This window comes from Manis javanica, chromosome 11 (assembly GCF_040802235.1).
Source record: "Manis javanica isolate MJ-LG chromosome 11, MJ_LKY, whole genome shotgun sequence".
Taxonomy (NCBI): Eukaryota; Metazoa; Chordata; class Mammalia; order Pholidota; family Manidae; genus Manis; species Manis javanica.
This window is the reverse complement of record NC_133166.1, coordinates 105358033-105381216: the sequence shown is the minus strand read 5'-3', so window position 1 is coordinate 105381216 and position 23184 is coordinate 105358033. Positions and strand designations below refer to the sequence as shown.

General features: G+C 57.3%; 1 protein-coding gene and 1 long non-coding RNA gene across 7 annotated transcripts in view; one reads left to right on the top strand and one right to left on the bottom strand.

Moving 5' to 3' along the window:
- NAV1 (neuron navigator 1) overlaps positions 1 to 23184 on the top strand; it is a 237757-nt gene that overhangs the window by 128403 nt on the left and 86170 nt on the right. For all 6 annotated transcript variants that reach the window (XR_012122954.1, XM_037015169.2, XM_037015166.2 and 3 more), the window contains 2 exons: positions 15985 to 16087; positions 20514 to 20879. Coding sequence is in view for 5 of the 6 variants with exons in the window: in XM_037015169.2 (XP_036871064.2) it covers positions 15985 to 16087; positions 20514 to 20879 (469 nt within the window). In the remaining variant the exon portion in view is untranslated. The remainder of the gene's footprint in view (positions 1 to 15984; positions 16088 to 20513; positions 20880 to 23184) is intronic.
- Positions 14775 to 20501, bottom strand: LOC108405426 (uncharacterized). The gene is made up of 2 exons (XR_001855176.3): positions 17629 to 20501; positions 14775 to 15154 (listed from the first exon to the last, which is right to left on the bottom strand). It is a non-coding gene; the product is annotated as an uncharacterized lncRNA (long non-coding RNA).

The window sequence follows — 23184 nt, the reverse complement described above, 5'->3', positions numbered from 1 at the left end:
ATTCTCCCAGGGACAGTTGCTCACCCATCAAACATTATGCTGGCCACCTGCGGGTGCTGCCCAGCGCTGCTGGGGTGGAGTGGGGTCACGTGAGGAGTGTCGTGTCTGGTGGGGGAAGGAGCCAGCAGGCACAGGGTTGTCGCTGCAGTGGTAGCGTGTGCGCCGTGAGAGCTGCTCAAGACGGCAAGTATCCCTACCTTGGCATCCAGGGAAGACTTATTGGTAGAGGTGTGAAGTGAACTGAACATTGAGGTGTGGGTAGGAGTCACCCTGGTGGGGAAGGCCCTTTAGGTGGGAGCAGTAGGGGATGGAGCAGGCAAAGGTGCTATTATCAGAAATGGTGGAGACCAGCGGGAATGGGTGAGGGATCATGTAGGGAAAAATGGAAGATTAGGCTAAAAAATTACTGTAGGGCTCCTTAACTCAAACGTCATCTGAGAGATCCTGAAGTCTCATGTTGCAGGGGCCCAGGGTGGCCCACATGGTGGCTCTCAGACTCCTTGGGCGGAGGGATGGGAGAAGGGCCTGTCTCCAGCCCCCAGCCCCCAGGCAGGGCTGGGCGTTCCTGGACACCACTCTGTCCCCAGCGTGTTGTGTCCCCCAGTTTTGCTTCCTGGTGGGGGAGGGGACACTCACAGACATCAATTCAGTCAAGTCTGCTCACCCCTGTCCCCAGGAGCGCAGCCCGGGCCTGCTGTTCCCATGGCAACAGCCCCGTCAGTGTGGAGCAGAGCTGCAGGAGAGCTGTGCAGCCCCCAGTCATCACTGAGGCTTCCCTGGTGGGTCTGGGTACCAAGGGGAGCTGCTGGTTGCACTGGGGAGTGGGGGTGAGGGCTGGGAAGCCCTGAGGCCAGGGGACTCCCTTTGTCCTTCCATGGAGAAAGAAAGGAAGTACTGATGGGGGTGGGGGACGGGCAGCTGGGCATTGGCCGCCGAGTCCCATGTCTCCTCCTAGCTCTCCTTCTGAGCCCGGGCTGCTCCTCTGCTTCCTCCGTCTCATTAAAGATAGATGACCCCAGGGAGGATGGGGGCAAGGGTCACCAGCTGCCAGGGCCTCTTGCCCTGTAATGGGCTGGGGATCATTTGCAGGGAGAACACGGCCTGGACCATCATCCCCGGCTGCAGTGGCCACGGGGTGAGCCATACCACGGGCCAGCCCTGGGGTGGTGGCCTCAGCAGATCGTCAGCAGCATGTCCCTGAGAATGTGCATGTCCTGTTGACAAATATTCAAAGCTGGTCAGCAGAGTCACAGATACGTAGGAGTCCATGTTCTCAGGCTCTGTGTTCTGTTAGCTTTTCCATTGAAAATCTGTGCTGGGTGAGATGCAGTCTCCAGTGGCACGAAGGGGTGAGCCCTGTGGTTGGCGTCAGAGAAACTGGGTTCTGACCCGTCCCTGCTGCTTCATAGCTGAGGCTGAGGGCAAATTGCCTGTCCAGTTTGCCCAAGATATTGTGAGGCTTAAATGACACGGGGATGTGAGGGGCCTGGCACACAGTAGGCATTTCATAAATGTTAGTTTGCCTGCTTGCTTCCAAAGGTAGAGGGGCAGGTGAGATCAGTCCTGCCAAAGGGGTTTGTATCTCCAAGGGTTCAGGCTGACCAGGTCCTAGTACTCGTTTTTCTTGTCCACTCTCTCCTCTGGAAAACCTTCCTTTGAGCCTAGCCTTGTGCCAGCTCCAGATTTGCCCCTGGGCCTGCCTCTTCCATGCTCGGGCCTCCTGCTGCAGCCTGGACGGGCCCAGGGTACTCCCTTGCACCAGGCCGGAAGATGAATAGCAGAGGTTGTCTGCCTTCTTGTCCACCCAGGGCGGCGCCTCCCTGTGCCTGCACGCATGCATGCCCGTAGCATGGTCCTCCCCAGGGGCCTCAAGACATGGGCCAGGGTGTGGGCAGCCCACTGCCCATGCCACTTCCTCCCTGGCCCTCGTCTCCAACCCCAAGGACTTCCTGCAAAAGGGGACCCTCCCCCAGTCACCCCTCCCAGCCCTGTGTGTGGCTTCTGGTCCAGGCTGGACCTTAGCACGCAGAGTGGAGGCTGTCCCTCTTGCCCCTCCTCTGCCCTCGGGCAGACAGAAGCCGTGCTCCACGCTGGGTTCTTCCGAGAACCCTAATACACCGGCCAGCCAGAGTGGTGTGGTGGGGGCCGGGGCTGCATGCTTGCAGCACATGTTGTCACTGAACTTAGATGTGGCTCTGTCACTCAGCAGAGCTAGAAATCTCTCCAGGGGAGAGTCTTCCCTGGGAATTCGGCTCCATTCAAATGGTGACCAATCCTAAGCTACTTGGCAGCAGTGGTACAGGTCTGAGCTGCCATGGGCCGGGAGGGCTTGGAGGAAGGCTCAAGAGAGGGCTCTGAGCCCCTCCATTGCCCTCCCTGACCTGCCTGGGCCTCATTTAATAAGGGTCCAAGGCTCTCCAGAGCCACGTGACCTTTGCTCCCCTTCCCCACCCCCAGCCTGGGCCATGGTAGTACAGCTGCCCCCCGACCTTTGCTCCCCCTGTACCTGGGCCATGGTAGGACCTCGGCTGCCCCCCGACCTTTGCTCCCCCTGTACCTGGGCCATGGTAGGACCTCGGCTGCCCCCCGACCTTTGCTCCCCCTGTACCTGGGCCACGGTAGGACCTCGGCTGCCCCCCGACCTTGCTCCCCCTGTACCTGGGCCACGGTAGGACCTTGGCTGCCCCCCAACCTTTGCTCCCCCTGTACCTGGGCCACAGTAGGACCTTGGCTGCCCCCTGACCTTTGCTCCCCCTGTACCTGGGCCATGGTAGGGCCTCGACTGCCCCCCGACCTTGCTTCCCCTGTACCTGGACCACAGTAGGACCTCGGCTGCCCCCCGACCTTTGCTCCCCCTGTACCTGGGCCACGGTGGGACCTCGGCTGCCCCTTCTGCAGAAGCACGCCCCGTACTTGTCCCCTAATCTCCTTTCCGCCGCCCTCGGGAGTGCGGGAGCGGGGTACATTCTCTCTCAGGAGAAAGGGAGGCCCAGAAGGGCTGGGCCGCTAGCTTCCAGGCACTGGAGGGTGCTGAGACTGGGACCCCGGGGTCTTGACTTCCAGCCTGGTGCTCAGGCTCTTGAAGGCACCTCCCTTCCAGATGTGTGGGGGGGCCCCTTCGATGCTCCAGGAGGAGGCAGGTAGCGGGGGCAGGCCAGGGTGAGGAGGAGGTGGGCTGGGGGCCTCGAGGCCCGCAGTGTGTTGCGTGAAGGAGAGGCTGGGAGGGCAGGCAGGGGGCCGTACTGAAGCTCTGCACTGGCTACAGCTGGTTCCCAGGCTCCCGACTGCAGCTGGATGGGGAAGAAGGGGACTCCGAGTGATTTGATCAGGCAGCCAAGCACAGCCATCGGGCTTGGTGAGCGGGCCTCAGGACCTGCCGGCCAGAGCTGGGACGAAGCCTGCCGGGGAGAGAGGCCCCCTCGAGGCAGCGCCGGGCCGGGGCAGTGACTGCCCAGCACAGCCCGTACTGGCTGGCGGCCCAAGTCGTGGAGGTAGAGAAACCCCTGACCTGGCCCGTCGCCCATTCCTCACTGTCTCCTGGCAGGCCTGCACCTCATTCATTCCATGGAGTGGAGGACAGGCCTCGTCCTGTGTTCGGTTAGGAGTCTGATTCCAGCATGTCAGTCAGGAAGGCCTCCTGGTGTCCAACTACATGGTCTTTGTTGTTGTTTATCTTTCTTTTGGGGAAAGCGTGGACTTCAGCCAGTCAGATTCAGATTCCTGCTCTGTCACTTACACAAGCTTTGTGACCTTCGGAAGTTAACTGGCCTCTCTGAGCCAAACATCTGCAAAATGGGGGTAATTACACATAACACCTCAGGTTGCTGTGTTGAAGGGCAGAATGTGTGTCAGTGTGGGCACCACACTCAGAACATGGAACAAACATAGTAAGCAGGGTTTCCTTTCTGTTCCCTTCCTTTCCTGCCTCGGGGAACACTGCCTGCCTCTTAGTGGTTCTTCTGCAAACCTCACTAAGTCTCTGGAGCACTTCTCTGTCTCTTAACGAGGCCTCCGTGCTCCATGCGCTCCTCCTCGCTTCAGTTTGTGCCCGCGCCCTGAAGGAGTGCAGGCCTTTGTCCAAGCCGGTCCTTTCGGTGGGTAATGGGACCCTCCTGGAAGTGGGGGACTGTTGGCGGCAGATGGGCTGAGCCCGGGGTTCCCAGCAGTGGGCAGCAGAGGGCCGAGGGGATGGGTGACATACCAGGCTTTCCCAGGATGGGAATCCTCCAGGGAGGCAGCTAGGCAGGCGGACGACAGCTCTGATGGAGGAGCAGATGCCGCCTGGGCGGAGCGGGCTGGCAGGAGAGGGGTGAGCAGCCTGCCTGAGCGGGACCTTCCCGTCCTGGGGCAGCCCTGCACCACCGCACCCTGCCCCCAGCTTTCTCCCATGGAATTCTCCTTAAGGCCCGGCCTCCGCTGCGTCAGTCCCCAGGCCCTGTCACCTTGATCTAGTCATTGCCTCTCCACTGGATCTTAGCTCCCTTCTGCTGAATGACCTCTGAGGCTCATGCCAGCTCCTGTTTTTCATGAGCCTTAACGTCCACCCTCCTCTAGGCTAGCAGCAGGGGCTGTGTGGGCTGGTTCGCGCACGGACCAGCCAGACCTTGTGCCCACAGTCCAGTCACCCACATCTGCTTTGTCTCCCTCGGCGTCCCTCCCACTCCCAACTCCATATCCGTCTCCTGTGGAGGTGGGTCAAACCGTTCGTATTTGCGGTGTTGTGTAGGTATGCAGAACAGATATGATGTGTCTCTGCCCTCCAGCGCTCTTCCGGAGCGGAAGACATGAAATCTGAACAACAGCTCTGGGAGTCCGGTGCCATTATCCCCGTTTCCATACCGGTGAGTGTACTGAGGCCCAGAGTGAGTACCTTGCCCAAGGTCACATGGCTGGTTGGTGGTAAACCTGGCTCCGTGCCCCGTGGCCTCCCGTGGCCTCCGTCCTTTCTCTCTCGTGACTCAGTTGTGACTTAGGCTGCGCCATTCCCAAACCTGCAGCTTTTTGCTCTGTTGCCCGTGGTCAGACTCATTCCTTCCCTTCCTGTGGTTTCAGATCAGAGGCCAGATCTTCCAGGAGCCCCTTTCTGATTCCCCCAGCCTAGCCCAGCCCCACCTCCTCATTTTCTGTTCAGTCCCCAATACAGTTCAGCCCCTGTGCACGGGACCCAGCTGTGCATGCCAGCCTCTCAGCTGCAGGGCTCCCAGGCAGCAGCAGGCCCCCACCCGGACGGCTAAGGAGGAAGCCAGGAGCTTCTCGGGATGGCTGGGCCTCGAGAGGCAGTGGTGGTCCGAACATCTGATTTGTCTCCTGATGCAGTACAGCTGCTTCCAGGGGAGTCCACTGCAGAGGGGACTACGAAGGTCTAGGCTGGGACCTCAGGAGGGTCTGCCCCTGGGAGAGCCAACCCAAGATTTCAGTAGGCAGGTCAGGGACAGGCCTCCCATCAAGGGAGAGGCATCTTCCAACAGTGCCTCTTGTCGCCTGGCCACTGGTAGGTCCTGCGAAAGGAAGTGATGTCAGGGATTCAGGGGCAGGCCTGCGTGGAGGCCTGGACAGGAAGCAGGAGTGAGCAGTGTAGGTGGAGCTAAAGGACAGGAACACACAGCCACAGCCCACCTCATCTTTGCGGCTGGTTCTATTCTGCCCTAACTCAAGTTATGTGCACTGGTGGATCTCTGTGTGACCCTCTCTGGCCCTCAGTGTCAGGGCCCCCTGAACCTCAGGACAGGCCCATCTGGGAAGTGGAGATGCTGGACTTGGCAGTGCACCAAAGGCGAACATACACCTTGTGGGAAAAGCTGGTGATGTTATTACAGGCCAGGCCCACTGGGCTCCCAGTGCTGTGTGATGGGACTTCTGGAGGTGATGGAAATGTCCTCTCTCTGAGCTACGGTGATTGTTGGCCAAGGTGATGAGATGGCTATTGAGCACTTGACGTATGGCTGGTATAACTGAGGAATTGAGTTTTAAATTTTATTTAATTTTAATTAATATAAATGTAAGTGATGCTCAACATCATTATTAGGGAAATGCAAATTAAGTATACAATGAGATACCACTTCATAGCCATGGGGATGGCCGTAATAAAGAAAACAGACTGGAACAGGTGTTGGGGAGGATGTGGAGAAATTGGAACCCTCATACACTGTGGGTGGGAACGTGAAATGGTGCAGCCCCTTTGGAAAACAGTTCGGCAGTTAAGTATGACCCACTGTTGCACTCCTAGGAATATATCCTAGAAAAATGAAAATGTACGTTCATTTAAAAACTTGGACATGAAAGTTCATAGTGGCTTTGTTCATAAAATAGGGAAATATTGGAAATGACCCAAATGCCCATCAACTGACAAATGGATAAATAAAAGATGAAATATCTATACAAAGGAAAATTATTCAGCCACAAAAAGGAATGAAGTAGCGATATAAGATACAGCTTGAATGAAGCTTGAAAACATTGCGCTAAGTGAAAGAAGCCAGGCACAAAAGGTCACGTATTTATGATTGCTCTTCTATGAGATGTTCAGGATAGGCAAATCTATAGAGAGGGAAAGGTGAGGCTGGGGGCCACGAGGGGTTGGGGCAAGCGGAGAATGGTGAGTGGCTACTAATGGATGCGGAGTGCCTTTGGGGGTGTGATGAAAATATTCTGGGATTAGTGGCAGTGGTTGTACAGCGTCGCTCGTACTGAAAACCACTGAATCGTACACCTTGAAAGAGTGAGTGTTACGGTATGTGAAGTGTATCTCATTGGATGTATCTCCATTTGTGGCTGGGGGCCACGGGTTTGGACAGCACGGCTCTGGGGTCAGGCTCCCGGGGCCCACATTCTGGCTTTGGCGTTTACTGCTCCCTTGCCTTAGATGGCTGGCTTCGCCTCTCTGGGCGACAGTTTTCTCAGCCGTAAAATGAAGACAATGCCTGGACTACCTCAAAGGGTCGACGTGAAGATTAAGCGGGTTTATAGACATAAAGCTCCCAGACTAGCGCCTGGCACCAGGCTATAGAAGAGCCAGCCAATCCTACTGCAGCTAGTTTCACAGCCAGCAATCCCCGGGGACCTCTTCCAATTGCGGTCCCCACCTAGGCCCAGCCCGGCCCTCCTCCCTGCCCCTGCCCACAGACGGCCAGCCCTCTGCTGCTGTGTGAACCGGCCCTAACAACCACTCCCGGTGCCCCGCAGTGACCCACCCCTTGGAGGTTGGCGTTGCTGGAAGGGTCTGGGTAGCGTCACTGATGGAAAACATGTCCAATAAACCTAGAGACCCACTGGGCAGGAGAGACAGAGCCTGTCGGGGCACAGAGACTGGCTGCGGCTGTGGCTGCGGCTGGCAGGCCACCTTCCGCAGGAGGCCTGCCCTTGGAGCTGGGCCGAGCCCAGGTCTTTAAATGAAAGACCCTTGAGTGTGTTCTCAAACCCTCTCCGATCTTACAAGCTAACATTGGGAGGGAAACGAGGTGGGATGGAGACAGAATTAGCAAACCAGCACGCCCTGGGCCAGGCGCCTCTCCTGGCGCAGCAGCTGAGCCGAAACCAGGCCTACTCGAGGCCACCCTGATTCCAGCGGTGAAGAGGTGGCCTTGGAGGCGCGGCGTCCCCTGGGGCTGTAACGCGCCCTTTCCCAGTTCTTTTGCTCACCTGCTGAGCAAGGCTGAGCTGCGCCTGACCGCGCGGGGCTGTCCTCGGGCCCACTGCCCCCTGCTCACCGGCCCCTCTCCCCGGGGAGGGCGCCGGCGGGGGTGGGGTGGGGCCCGAGGTGACCCCCGCGCTCCAGGGCGCCGATCTCAGCCCCGACCCACAGACGGCCCGTCACCCGCTGGGCCCTGGGGCAGAAAGGCCGCCAGTCTCCCAAAGTTCGGCCCTGATTCTGAGCTCGCCAGGCCCAGAGCCCGGCGGCAGGCCTGGGGCTGGTCGGCTCACCCCAGAGACCGGGCACCTCCCTCTCCCCAGGAGCAGGGCAGGCTCCCCAGAGGCGGTGCTGCCACGCTGAGCGCTGAGGCCTGGGCCGGGGGCAGGAAGCCCGCCTAGGAGGGCAAAGCCTGGGAGGAGAGGAGCTGCGCTGCGCGAAACGCAGGGCAGGAAGACCTCTGGGCGGCTGCCGAGCCTGAGAGCAAGTCAGCTGCCCATCAGGTAGCGGCGCGGCAGCCGCAAGGCCTCCGCTGAGGACCGGCAGCGCCCTCTTGTGGCCGTTCTCGGCATGGCGGGGGCATCCTCTGAAGGGCGGGGCATACGTGGCTCCTCTTGTCCGAAGCCCTGCTATTTGCTGCGTGGGGCAAAATACCTAGAAGGAGCCAGGACTAAAGAAATAATGCATTGGCCACATGGATGTGTGAGGCAAGGAAAGGAAAACTGGGAAATGGAAGCAAACGGAGCCAGAGAGAGGGGCATGCGTGCAGATGGAGGAGTGGGCTTACCCAAGAGCCATGGTAGATTTGTGCCCAGGGAGCAGACTGGGCCCAAAGGCTCGGGAAACGGCCCAGCGGCCTGGCATCAGGAAACCGAGCACTGGCTTTGTGATGGGCATCCTGTTCTGGTGGAGTGCAGCGGAGGTCAAGATTTCCCCAAATGTGGCCTGTATCACACCACCCACCTTGGGGGCTTGCGGTGATGCAGATTCCTGGGCCCCCTCTCCAGTCTGCTGGATCACCGTCTCTGGAGGTGACACCCTGGCACCTGCATTTTTAACATACTCTGGGAGAAAAGATGTTTCTTTTTTTCGAAGTTGAGATTCTATTTATTTAAGTTGAAGTTTAGTTGATGTACAATATTATATTAGCTTCAGGCGTGAGTAAAGATGTTTATATGGGCTTCAGCCAACTCCAAGCTATAGATAGACCCAGTCTAAGTTGGTTAGGAGCCTTAGTGTCCCCTACCCCAAATGCTTTATCTTACAGATTAAAAAAAAACCTGAGGCCCAGAGAGGAAAGCAATTTACCCAGGGACCCACAGTTAGTGTGTGCCCTCAGGAAAACCACATTAGACCTCCACCTGCCCAAGCTCCCTTCTTTCCCCACACTCTCTGCCCCACCTCCTCTTAGCCCAGTGCCCACTGGAGACACATTGCTGAGGGTCTCTGATCCAAGCCTTCTCACTCAAAGTTGAAACTGTAGGTGATCTGGAAAGACACCTGCCTGGCAATTCCAGGCCAGGGGCGACCGTGCATGCCCCTCTCTCCAGCTCCAGATTTGCTTCCAGCTCCCAATTTCTCTGTTCCTTACCTCGCACATCCATGTGGCCAATGCATTATTTCTTCAGTCCTGGCTCTTTCTAGGTACTTTGCCCCCCACAGCAAATCATAGCAGGGCCCCTGAACACTCGGCTCCAGTTCAGTCCACTCGCAAGTGGAGAGGGTCCGGGATTCTCCAGGGTGAGGGTGGAACACCCCAGGAGCTCCTCTGGGGAGCAGGTGCTCTGAGCAACTGGCAGCATGCGATTTGTCATGCTGCAGGGTTGTGTGACAGCCGCCTCTGACAATATTGTGACTTATGTGGGGGAATGAGTGAACCGATAGAATTAGCAACAGAAGACATTGTACCCTGCCTACATACTCCATGGAAGAGGGTGCCTCTTGCATGGAGGCCACCCAGGGGTTTTCTAGGGCTCTGGGGTCATCAGATGGTGAGGAAAAGGGAGGTAGAAGGGAGTGGAATTGTTGTAGGGAGAGGCTGCTGGGCTTGGCCTGAGGGTGGCAGAGGTGTGTGTGCTGGGTCCCCTGTCAGTGTCAGCGCCTGCTCCGAGCCACCCTGCAGCACCCAGACACCCGGCGGGCGTCAACCCAGCCTGAGGCTTCTGGCTGCCAGAGCCCACCTCCCAATTAGTGCAACCTCTAACTTAGGTAGCATTGCTCATTATAATGTGCAACCTCTGCACAGTGGGTGGAGTCCTGGAATGTATCAGAAGACGGAGGAGTGCACGGCCGTGGGCCCACAGGGCCCTCTCTGGCTAGATTTTGAAGGTTTATGTCCTTGAGTCAAGGAAAGGGAGGATAGTGGCTCAGATTCCCAGACATTTGACTCAGTGTAAACACAAAATGATCACTCACAAATGGTAAACAAACTCCCAAGGATCTTTTGTGTTGTACTAAATATTATTAGGAGCAAGTGGCCAACTGGTTGAGCTGGGAATGATTTCGTTAGAGATGTGTGTGTTTGTAATGGCTTTTATTACCGTGGTAGGAGCCCGCCCGAGCTGTAACAGATTTTAGAACTTAAAGAAGACTTGAATGCCTCCTGTGGGCTCTAGCAGGGTGGAGACCTGCAGTGTCCTAGGGAACTGTGGAAAGAAGAGAGTGCATGTGATGCTTAATCCTTCCTTTTCCGGGTCATTTAGTCTAGTATGGATTTCCAGGTCTAGTCCCAGACCATCCTGAATGGTTAATTTCCTTGGTGATCACCCACGCTGGTGATGCACCTCGGTGCCTGCCCGCCCCAGCGCGCGACACAGAGCACAGTGATGGGACAGGAGCCCCGGGACAGGAGCATACCTGCCCTGCCATTTGCAGCCTGGGTGACATGGGGCAGGCCTTTCCCCTCTCCCGGCCTGGGTGACGTGGTGTTTCTCCCCCACGTGTGAAATGAGAGGGCAGACGATTCTTTCATGACTCGGCTGTGTTCTCCTCTTGAGCCACTTAGGCCCAGCCAGGCACAGCAAAAGCCAGTCTAGAAGTCAGACACAAACCCAGTCCTCTGTGGGCACCCCCTGAGCTGCACTACTAGTGTGGCTTCCGGAACATTGGTGGAAGTAATTAAGATTTCAACAGGCAGTTATTGCCATTTACTTAACTGTCAGCTAATTAACATTTTACAGAACTTGGGGAAATTTGCCTGCTGGCTGATGGATAATCTCGAGACCCCCTTCGTTGCGTTTCCCTAAACCTGTTGGGGTTGTTACCTTCTGTCGGATGCTCCCACCCATTACTACATCAGATTTTAGGCTGATGGCCAGAGAAGTCCCTGTAAGGCCCAACATTTCCCACAGCTGAGACTGTGTCCAGGGAGTCAGGCCACTGACTCAGAGTTGGGGGAGGCTCTGTTACCACCCCATCCACTTGCTACATCCATGTACCGGGCCTCCCCCTGCCAGAGCGAGGTCCCAGAGCAGAATGTGAACCCACCTGCATACACCGTCGTGGTTGCCCCCACCCACTGCAGGAGGCAGGAAGCCAGCTCAGCCCTGAGCGGCGGCGTGTGTGCCCCTTGCTCTCCTGCCCCTTCGTACCTCCTGACAAATACAGAGCACCTGCCTGGTGCCAAGCATGGCACAAAGCCTTCTGCATGATGAGCTCTATAATCCTCACAGCAGCCCTGCTGGATGGGTACCATTATTCTCCCATTTCACGGGAGGGAACGTTGCAGCAAGGTGACCTGCCTCATTCAAGGTCAATCCTGCTGGGAAAGGTCAGTGCAGTGATCTGAACTCAGGTCTTTTCAACTCTAAGAACTGTATTCTTGTAGCTATACTGTGCTGGCATTTTTTTGCCCCCACGTCTCAGTCTCTTGGTCAGCAAGGTCATAGTCTCACTGTCCTGGGGAAGCCTGTTTCCCCCAGTTCTGATTTCAGAAAGAAGGATCCCATTTGCCATCATCCTCCCCGTGCACCACTGCTCCTCCAGATGAAGTCACCCCCAGGCACTGCGTCCATCCGTTTCCTTCCCCACCTATGGTGAGACGTCCGCAGAGGCCTCCCATGCACACGTCTGCATGATTGCAGAGCTGTGTGTGTGTGCTTCTGGTGTGGTTTTCACAAATGACTGGCAGGACTACAAGTAGGTGTGTGTATCTGGAGGCATGTGCTCGTATTTTGAGGTTCTGTTCTGCAGTGGAGAGAGCAGGGGCTTGGGACTCAAACAGTCATGGAAAGTGTCTTGCCCGCCAGCCCGTGGTAAACATTCAGTAACTGGGTGTCATTTCCGTTTGTGTGTGTGTGTGCACCTGTCAGGTTTATGTGATTGCCTAGCTCACACTCATGACAAGGACGTGTGCTCTCTGTGGGCTTGTATAAGAGGCAACAATGTGTGGAAAGAAACACCACCCTGCCCTGATGCATGCTGGGAGGACACTCTTGTTTGTGGCGATGGCGAGTTACCGTGGTGATAGCTGGGTTCTGGGAGACTCTTGGTCCCTTCTGAGCCTGAGGAGCTTGTATGTCTTCCCCGATTGCTCCACTTGCAGGGAAAAGTTGGGAGCAGCAGCCCAGGATAATGTCACAAGCTTCCCCCATAGACCTCCTTTTTGCCCTACAACTGCTGGGAGCCTGACCTGCTTCACGTCCTCCAGCCTTGCTTCACACACATGCGTGTACACATGCAGGCACACACCTCTTGCAGCTGGACCCTAGAGCTGGGACAGTGGGCATACCCAGGCCCCAGAGTGAGGCCGCGAGGTGTGTCCTGATCAGGACGTCCAGCAGAGGAGCAAGGTGCGTCCTGCCGGCCACAGCGCGAGCTCCAGCAAGGACAGGGTCGGCCTGGCGGCTCCTCCCCCTCCCGGGGCAAGGATGTCACATAGGCCAGGAGTGTCCTGAGCACATCTCACACTGAAGGACACTGCGTGGGGGCGGAAGGTGCTGCCGGGCCCTCCCTGCCATGTCTGTGCTGTTTGTCCCCTAGGCCTACCCCCTGCCCAGACCACACTTTTGACAAAAGCACATGGCGGCCTCTGAGATGGTGCCTTAGATCATGGAGCTGTTAGGTGTTAGGTCGTTGTTCCCACAGAGAAGTGTGTGCCTCAGGTGCAATGGGGAGAAAGGGGTGAAGCCTGGTTATGGGGTGAAGGTCAGGATTGGGCAAGGGTAAGGGTGAGGTGAATTCTTTTGCAAATGCAACATTTTTTAAGCTAAAAATATAAAGATTTGTCTCATGGTCTTGCACGTGCATGTCAAATTGACCCCCAACCCAGGCAAAGTGTCTGCAGCCTTCCAGGCTCAGGAGCCCGTCCCTTTATGTCAGCGCTCTCATCCTGGGCCTCCCACTGCACCTCCAGGACCAGGACCAGAAACGGGTCACCCCCAATGTGGAGCCCAGCCAGACCTCTCAGGAGCCCCCACCCCGAGCTGAGCCTTGAGAAGCCTCGGCATACCCGAGGTGACCACCAGGGGACACTGCTGGGGCACGCAGGGAGCTTTTAGGGGTGGCTGCCGCAGGACCCGTTCAGCCTGGGAGCAGAGAGCAGATCCAGGTCGCCCCCCAGCAAATGCGGTTCTGTCCCAGCCCCTCGTCTGCACACCCCAAACCTACACAGGGGGACCCTCCCTGGCCGCAGATGTTCCTCTGTTGGCATCTCTCTGTGACCTCCCGCCAGCCTGCCCTCCCTGGGCCCCAGCCTCCCAGCTCCCCGGTGACCCATAGACTGAGTCAGTTCCAAGGACTCTGGTGGCTGCAATTCCTGGTGGGTCTGTGAGATTTTGGGCCATTCCTGCCCCACTGGACTGCTAGGAAAATGAGGTGGGGGCTGGGGTGGAGGTCTTTGAGGGGAGGTACAGGGAAAGAGGGTTGGGATCCATGTAGTGAGGAGGACAGCATCTCTGTTTCTGTCACTAGAGCATTAAGCCCCAGGTCCCCACAGCTGTCCCTGTGCCCCAGGGCCTGTAGCAGGCAGTGCAGAGCTTCTCTCCAGAGGCTGGCCACCGGGAGGGTTACTTTCCTTTGAGAAGAAAAACAGACTAAAGGGTCTTCCTAAAGAGACATGTATCATTCTCTCTCTCTTTTTTGTATGTTTTTTTAAAAAATTGTATTGTGGTAGCATCCGTGCATTCCTCAAGTCCTCACCGAGCACCTGCCAGCTGCCACCACCATGCTCGATGCTCGCCGTGCAGAGCTGTCTGGTGATGGAGCCAAAGAAATAGGAGCCGGGGGCCCAGCCCTGCCCTGTGCTCCATGCCCGGTGTGCGGCCTTGGGCCCCTGACTTCCTCGCTCAGGGTCTTGGTTTTCTCATCTGTAAGATGGGGACAGTGGTGCAGATGTCATAATTGTTGTAAGGTTCAAACTAGATGCTGCATGCAGAGGGTTGGCCACACAGGCCTCTGACTAACTCTTGGTCACCTTCCTCTGGGATTGCTCACCGCTTGGAGTCATGCATAGTCTCCCCTCATCTCTGCCAACCCCATAGAAAGTGTTGCCTTGGCCCAGAAACCCACATCTTGGCACCATATTCTTGGTCCCTACACAGGCATTTTAGAACCAAGCTTTAAATATGTACACACACACACACTTCCTGATCCTGTCTGGGTTCCATGCCAAGCCATCAGTTAAAGCCATGGAGCAGCTCGTCAAGTGGTACTTGCCAGAATAAATAGGCATTGGCGGCTGTAGAAGTGACCCCGGGCTGGGGACAGCTCAGGCCGCTGGCGTGGGGGCCTGCCATTTGTCCCTTCTTGTCACCAGCATAGAGGTGTGGATACATGTAGTGGCCACGAGAGATTGCCCCCACCTCCACCACCAGCCTCCCCCAGGAGGGCAAAGGAGAGGCGGCTGGGTCAGAGGTGTGGAGCTCGTTCTCAGAAAAGGTGCCTTGAAGGTTTTTGAAAGGACGGTGCCACCTGGACCGCTGCTCTCCCTGCCTCTCCTCTCCTTGGCCAAATGAACAGAGCGGCTGCCTACCAGCCAGCCTGAGCTAATCTTGGCGGTAAAAAATACCTCTTGAAGAGACTCAGAAGTATTTCCCTTTGGAAGCTAAAAGAACCCCATGCTCCTGCTGAGGTTGGGGCGGGGGGCAGTCCCTGAGTGGGCAGAGGGCTGCAGAGAGTTAGGGATGGAGAGAAAAGGGAAGTAGTCTGGAGAGAGGATTCTGAGGTTTATTCCATTGCTTTGCTCTCATCTTTCTGCAGGTCCCTGACTGCCTCCTATACATTGTTGTTCAGGGAGGCATTGGGGGATTTGATTCCATTCAGAGACTTTGGGTCCCAAAGTCAGAAATAAACAGTAGGCCGGGGCCAGGTCCTCTTCATTTTAGTGTCTGTAGGGCCTACTGTGGTACCTGGCATGAAGTGTGTTCAATGAAGATTTACTGGCTGGGTTGATGGAAGGATGGAGGAAGTTCTTGGGGTTCCTTCATGCTCATGTGCCCTTCGGTGTTTGGGTATTATTTTCACCAAGGAGATGGGATAAAGGTCTGTTTGCTGCTGTCGGCTCTCTCTCATCTGTCCAGGTTAATATCATGCCTGGAAACCAAGGTTGAATGAAATGACCGAAGCTCATTTACGATCCGGAGGCTGGGGCCACACCCATGCACCCCCCCCCCCCGACTCAGGATCGCTCCGCCTGCCTTGGGGCTGAAATGCCCAGAGCTCAGTGCTTGCTCCCAAAAATGACTGCCCTTCCACCTCTCTCCCAGCCACCTCACTTTTAAGGGGCTCTATCTGAACTATCTCCCCTGGACTCCAGAGGGTCTGCAGATGGTCCTGGCAGTGCCCAGGGCTCAGGGAGTGCATGTGCTGAATGAAGCCTGCTCATACCAGCTCCCCAGAGCCAATGGTTGGCATCTCTTCCTCACCCTGTGGTCAGTGGCATCATGTTGGTAGCTTGGAAGCAGCCGTGGTCGGGGTATTTACACCACAGAAATCGTCAAACACTGCATATCAGGGTGTCCCCTCCTCCAACCGCCAGTTGTTAAACATTTACCAACACCTCACTGGAGGCGGGGTTCTAGGCAGATGTTCCAGCTGACCTCAGCCACGGGAAACCTTGCCCGGGACCTCTGCTGTGAGAAGCAGCGCCTCCCCACGTGAACCCGGGGCAGAAGCAGTTACTTGGGGAGTCCGGGAGGCGTGCACAGACACAGGGCCCTGTGTCTTAAGCTCTCTTCCAAGGTCAAGGCTTCAGCTGGCTCCAGGGCACATGTCCGGGGTCTTTAAGGGGGCCTGAGAGGCAGGCAACCAGCGTGGCCTGGGACCCGCCACCTAGGGATACGGTCACCTCTGCTTCCTTGACCCTCTCGGCTCCCAGTAGTAAGTCCCCTTCCTCACCCCGCTCTCCCTTCTCTCCCCGCCAGACCCAGAGTCCCAGAGAAAGAGGACGGTGCAGAATGTCCTGGATCTCCGGCAGAACCTGGAGGAGACCATGTCCAGCCTGCGGGGCTCTCAGGTGACTCACAGGTAAGTATGAACTGCAGAGGGGGCCCTGCCCTCCGCTGCCCTCCCGTTCTGGGGACTAGGGTCCCGGGGGTTCTCCAGGCCTCCGCTGAGGCCTCAGAGGTCGGCCAGGTGGCCTGCTGCCGTGGCCGGACGTGCAGAGCTCCATGGCTGCCCGGCTGCAACTCAGCAAAAGCAGCTCAGCTTTGTGTAGTACCAGCTGGGCTTCAGCCTCAGATTTCACATAAGCAGCTAAGTTTGAGAATCACTAGGCAATGGGAGGCAGGAGCCGCCACACAGCTCGGTGGGATGGTCCCGTCCCGTCCGCCTTCCCTCCTCAGGCGGCAGTCTCCTCACTGGTCGCAAGGGGCTTCACGAGCCACTTTCCTCTTCCTGTTCTGAGGTTTCCTTTGCTCTGGGATCCCAGGCCCGGGCCCCTCCCAGCCCACAGCATCTTTACCCTCTTCTGCCAGTCAGGATCCCTCTTGCTCTAAAGCCAGTGGCCCACACAGTGCCACCCAGATTCCAAGCTGGGTGGGTGTGCCCCTCCACCCCCCGCCCCCACTCGCAGAGACCTCTGGGCCTCCAGCTGTGCGGGCACTCAGCCCTCCCACAGCACCTCTCCCTGGAGCGGCGTCCTGGCCGCAGCCTCTGCCGTGACTCAGAATTTCCCCCCCTGGCTCCTCAGGCTGCCCAGATGAGCTCACGCTGTCGGCTCCAAGGGGGATAAAGGGCCAGGCTGCACTCTGGGGTACGGGGGGGGCAGACAGCCAGGACTGGGAAGTCAGGGGGGTGTGGGGCAGGGAGGCAGAGAGGGATAGGCAGCCTCTCCAGTGGGACTAGAACCAGTTCCTCCCCGTTTCCTGAGAGAGGAAAAGGAGAGCAAGATTGGGACTTAGGGGCACTGGAAAGAGGGCTTTTCTTAGCCCAAGTGTGTGGCCAAGGAATGGCCAGGCTACATTTGCATACCTCCAGTGACAGAGAGCTCACTACCCCTCAGCCATCCCTTCCACCGTGAGATTGCCGTAGCTGTGCAGGGGACCAGGAGCCAGGCTCCAGCAGCTTCTGCATCTGCTCTGGTTCTTCTCCTGCTCCGGACCACCCCTTTCCTCCTCCTGCTGCTCCTCTGCCAGGCCCATCCCATTCCTGTCTTGCACACGCAGCCCTTTGCTCCCAGACAGCTAAAATACTTTAAATGATAAATCAAAGCCCCTATTCTCTGGGATTACCTCCACTCAGGCCTTTCACTACCGAAAGGGACGTGGTCAAGGAGGCCTGAGAAAGAAAGTAGGTGATGGGGTTCCAGGAAGCCCTGCAACTCAGGGCCCCTTCCATTTGCCTTTCGCCTCCGTCCCTCACAGCCCCGAGCAGGACCCCCGTGGGACAGGGGTCTGGTTCTGCTTGGCTCACCATTGTAGGGACCCAGGGGATGAGATCTTGAACATCCTCCCCCACCCAGGGAAGCTGTTGGAACAGCTCCTGCACCAGATCTCCCGCCAGCCCCAGGCCAAAGGAGGCAGAACGTGCTCAGTGTGCGCTAGAGGGTCACACCCCAGGTGACTCACCCGCCAGGGAATGGCAGAAGCAGGAGCTGCGGTGCCCTGGTGCCACCGACTGCCAACAGCCAACCCCAGGCCCCAGGTTCAGCGAGACAGCCAGACCCCAGGCGGGTGCTGCTCGCTGCTTCCTGGGTGGGGTGGCATAGGGGGAGGCCAGAGCCCCTAGCATAACGCTGACCGATTTGGGAGGAGCATCTCAGGCTCTGGCTTCTGTCTCCCTTTATGGGAAAGGAACCAAGAACCCTGAAGTTGGTTTTTCTGTTTACTGCGGACCCAGAGCCACTTCCTCTCTTAGCCTTTGGTTTATATTATTCCTGTTCTACACTTCCCTAGCCAAAACAATGATTCCGAAATTTTTATGGCTCTTCTGCTTTTTAAAGTGCTTTCCATCAGTCAGCCCTGCCCTCAGCCCCAGGAGTACATCGGGTATCCACATACATCCTGGGTTAGCAAGGGGCTGGAGAGGGGTCCCTTGCCAGAGGCCAGAGGCTGATTAGGGCAGGGTCTGCGCCCAGCAGGCTTAGAACCCACACCTTGCTGGCTGTGTGCCGGGCACAGAGCTGGGCGCCAGCCCTTGGGGCAAACACAGCTTACAGTTTGGTGAGCCCAGCGAGGTTATTTTCAGCCTGGAACCTAACAGACTAACTCTAGATTCGATTCCTTTTCAGAAACCTTTATTCACGTTCTGCTTCCTCTGTTTCTAGTAGCTTGTTCCCCCAGCGAGTAGAGCATTTGGGTCAGGGGGCTGGGGCTAGGGCTGGAGAAGAAGTGAAACCCTCCCTCCCTCTGCTCCAGGCCCACTGCTCTGCCCACCCTAGAAATGTCCTCCCCGGAGAGAGGCAAGGCCGAAGGGCTGGGTGCAGGACGGGAAATCAAGAACAAAAGTTCTGAGCTAGAACCCTCCCCCACCGACTTAGACATGTCCGGAGATGTGTCTGGGGTATAAAAAAGAGCAGTGCAATAGGGGAGGAGGTACTGTCAGTGCGGAGAGCTGAACAGGAGTTGGCCAGGAATAGAACTGAAGCATCTGGGTGCTCCACACCACCCACACCACGCACTAATTTTATTGCCATGGTGTAGACTAACTACCAACACTGGCCGTCCTGCAGCTCTCCATCGCCCTGTCACTGTCATTGTCATCCTCTTCCTTCTCCTCATCTCATTGGCACGGTCAGCTTGTTCTTACTAAGCACTGACTGCATGCAGCCCTGGACTGAGCCTTGGGACAAGAATGTCACTGCTCTTCAACTGAGCATGCTCGTCACAGGTTTGTCCCTCCTGGAGTCCCCCTCGTACACGCACTAGGTACATGCCACGCCCTGTGCAAAGTGCTGAAATACAGTGGTGAGCAAGGCAGACAGTCACACGGCACCGCAGTCCCTCCTTCAGGGAAGGTCCATTCTCCCTGCGGTCAGTCTGCAGTCATTAGAAACAGAAATAAGTGTGTGATGAAGAGCCACAGAACAACAGGCACACGCCTGGGGGAGAAGCTGCATGTGGGCCGGGTCAGAGACCCTCAAGGGGGTCCAGAGCAGCGGTCGCTCACTGCCCCTTCCAGCTGGGGTCCCCCAGCTCACCCACGGGACTTCTGCAGGGACCACCCTCGTGCTCAGGCTCAAAGACCCCTTAGCTCCCTCCAGTTCCATTGATCAAAAAATCCTGTTTTCTCAGGGTCAGTAGAGACAATTTATGAGGACTTTCTTTTTATCAAGGAACTTTATAAAAACAAGAAGAGAAAAATCAATGTCTTGCTCACATCTTAACCTCCAAAGTCACTAAGAAATGGGTATGTTACAGAGTGACGATTCCTCTGCTTTGAGTAACTCCCCTGTAGCCACGGCCACCCTAGCCGCCCAGCTCTCTTGGCCCTCAGTCCTATTTCATTGACGCAACCCCGCCTGGCTCTAGTTAGGCGAAGCCTCTGAGACCCTACCTGTGGTTGATTTGGGCTGGCAGCACTGCTAGGCTGGGGGGATGATGCGCCTGTCTGACCTGAAGCCAGGCCACCTCTCCAAGGACCTCAGGAATGCTTGCTCCAGCCTCCTTGGCCCCAGAGGGAGAAAGGCTTCTCCTTCTCCAGCCCCTGGACTCCCTTAGCGTCAGGCCACCGAGTTCTAACCTGGGCATGCTTCCTTGGCCCGGCCTGGCAGGGCCTGCAGCCTGGGACCCTGGACCCCCTACCTTTACCCGCTCGCCCACTGCCCCCTCTTCCTGCCTCTGCCCAGCTCAGGCTGCTTCTGTTCTCTGTTGAGGCACTGCTGGTTCTTCCGAAGCCCGAGGCCTTCAGCTGGGCCTGGTCTTCCTGAGAGTCTGCCACACATCCCAGGTTACCTAAGCTTTTGCTGTACCCCCTTTAGCCCCTCCCGACTTCGCTCTCTCTGGTTCGGGAATCGACTAGCCCTCAGCTCATTAACAGAAAAGAGGTGACAGACACACCCTGAGCTAAATGAATGGTCAAGGCCTTCCAAGCTTGGGGGACCCTTCTCTCCCACTCCCCCCGGGAGGCCTCAAGGCCCCCTTCCCATTCCTTGAGCAGCTTCTGTACCCCAGGCGCTGTGTTAGGTCTACATACTCGATCCTTACAACTCTGTGAAGGAGCTATTATCTCCGTTGTGCAGATGAGGAAACAGAAGCTCAGCAAGGTTGACCACTGCCCTCTGGCTCACTTACTGCTACTAATGGAAGAAAAGTATTCAAACCCAGGGCATATGATACAATTTATGGTCTTAGCAGTACCGGGTGGCTTCCCTAGCCCGAGATCACATGTAACAGGGTGACACCCAGAGACGGGCAGGTGGAGAGGCCGCGGGAGGGCGCGGGGGGCGGCAGCAGCGGGCAGCACACAGAACGGGTGCTGAGGAGTAAACGGGTGCCCTCTGTCCTCTGCCCAGCTCCCTGGAGATGACCTGCTACGACAGCGATGATGCCAACCCTCGCAGCGTGTCCAGCCTCTCCAACCGCTCGTCCCCGCTCTCCTGGCGCTACGGCCAGTCCAGCCCCAGGCTGCAGGCCGGTGATGCGCCGTCTGTGGGAGGGAGCTGCCGCCCGGAGGGCCCACCTGCCTGGTACATGCACGGGGAGCGGGCCCACTACTCGCACACCATGCCCATGCGCAGCCCCAGCAAGCTCAGCCACATCTCCCGCCTGGAGCTGGTCGAGTCCCTGGACTCAGACGAGGTAGACCTCAAGTCCGGCTACATGAGTGACAGCGACCTCATAGGCAAGACCATGACTGAGGACGACGACATCACGACCGGGTAAGGGCGGGGCACGGGGCATCTGCGGCCGGCGCTGGGTGACCCGTGGAATGGTGGGGAATGGGATCCCTTGCGTGCGGCGGGGAGTTCGGCTTGCGCCCTGTGGCCGGGGACAAGTGACCGGTGTGGGCCCTCGCCCAGCGCCTTTGGGGTGTAGTCTAGACTCCAGTGTGGGCCGTGAGGGTAGGTGGCACCTGAGGAGCTGACTGGCCAGTGAAGATGCCCCCGTCATTGGCCCCCGTGACTGCCGTTCTGGGGTGCGCCCGCCTTCCTCCCTGTGCCCTGTGCCCCAAAGGCTGGCGGGAGGGCCCTGGAAGGTCGCATCGGCCCCCACTCCTCTTCCGGTTCCCTGTGGACCTTGGACACCCTGGCCTGCTTCCCCGTTTGTAAAGAGGATGATAATACCCGATCTGTCCGCCTCAAGAGGCTGCCAGAAGGGAACGTGAAAGCCTGTAGGTCAAACAGCGTAGCGGCGCCGCTCCCTCCGCCAGGGCCCCAGCCCCGCGCCTGCGCCCCTTACCGCCCCCGACCCCCCGGTTCGCCCCCTCTGGTTCCCTCCGCAAACCTGCCAGCACTGCAACTCGCCAGTTCCTCCCCGGTCCAGTGACCCTTCTCACCTGCTCCTTGCCCCACAGGGACCCTCACCTCTCAGCTTTTTCTGCCCTACCTGTCAGGGTTGGGTTTGAGGAGCAACTTGGACACAGGTGACAGTCTGGGAAGTGAGGGGAGAGGGCAGCAGGCAAGAAGTGCTGGGGCCTGTGGCATTCCAGTCAGCTGTCCCGGGCCCTGACACCACAGAGCTGCAGTGGCTCTGGAAGCTTCTCCCGGGCATCGTCATCGCTTAGCTGACTGCTGCTTCCACTCTTCCTTCTTGGTCTGCCGGGATGCTCCCAGAGACCACACAGGGAGCAGTGCACCCCTTCCCTCCCTTCCCAAGGACTACCTCTCCCCAATAAAAATACTAAGCTTCCAGGAAACGGAAAGTGAAATAGCCCCTCCTCAGCAAGGACAGAGAGCCAAGCTCCAGGCCGTCCACTGGTCCCCACCCCTGGGGGTAAAGTTGGAGGGATCTGGCAGGGCCTGTCCGGCTGAGGAGGCTGCTCTGGAGCAAAACAACTTACGCATGAATGGGGCTGTTTACTCCCTGTTTAATCCCAGGGGCCACCCAACCTCACGCTGAGATCCGCCAGCCCGGAGCTGGGGCCGGAGAGAAGCCATCCAGCTGCCCCTGTGCTCAGAGGGCTGGGCTGGGAAGGAAGGACAGCCAGTGTCTGACCAGGGGCTCTGTCCCAGGAAGCTCCTTCTCTAGGGAAGTGTTCTCTGGGAGCTCCCAGCTGGACAGGCAGGGGGAGGCATAACCCCCATAACCCCGTGGGGCAAAAGGCTCTGACAGCTCCCCAGGTGTTGGAAGGACCAGGGTCCCCGGCCTTCAGGGAGCTCCCAGACTGAATGAGGTGAGAGCCGTTGGACATGGCGAAAAATTCCCCAAACTGGGAAGGCACAGGACTCCTGTCTTTGGAGAGATGCCAGCTGAGGCAGGTGGCAGGACTGCAGGCACCCACCTAGCTGGGTGAGCTTGGGCAAATTAGTCAGCCTCTCCAGGTGTTAGTTTGTCTATCTGCTAAATGCAGATAATCACCTCAGGTGATTATGAGGATTGAATGGATTAGTATACATAAAGCACTTGGGATAATTCCTGACTTTGTAAATGCTCAGTAAATGCTAGCTTTTTAGGTTGCCATTTTAAGTGTTGTTATTGTTATGGGATGGCTAAAATGCCATCTAAATGAGGGGAAAGTCCCCTGCCCTCTGAGACTCCCAGACTTGCCTTCGGGGTGTGTGGTCCCACCAGAGCACCCATTGGAATAAGCAGCGAGGACAGATGTAGTAGCTGCTGGCCAATCCTGGGGACATGATTTTGGGGGCATGAGGGTATAGAATGCCAGGTGAGGGGAGCCAGGAAAGATATCCTTCATCTGCCCTCCACACCCTTTCTTTATTCTCTTCCCTCTGGACAATATGTGTGCCCCTGACTCAGTAACGAAAAGCGGAGTCCACTGAGGCTGGCATGGATGAGAACCTGCCCTCCTGCATGCCCACCCACGGGAAGCCCAAGGAAGCTGGGAGTTCTCAGGGTGGAAACTGAATAAAGTGTTGGCATGACGATAGCCATAAAGTGGACCTTACTGTAAATTTCAGTGCCAGTTTCCAAGATAATTTCCCATGTGTTTTTTTTATGGTCTGGCTATAATGAGCAGTAACCCTTAGTACTTGGTTTTAAGGTCTCTCTGTTGGCAACTTACAT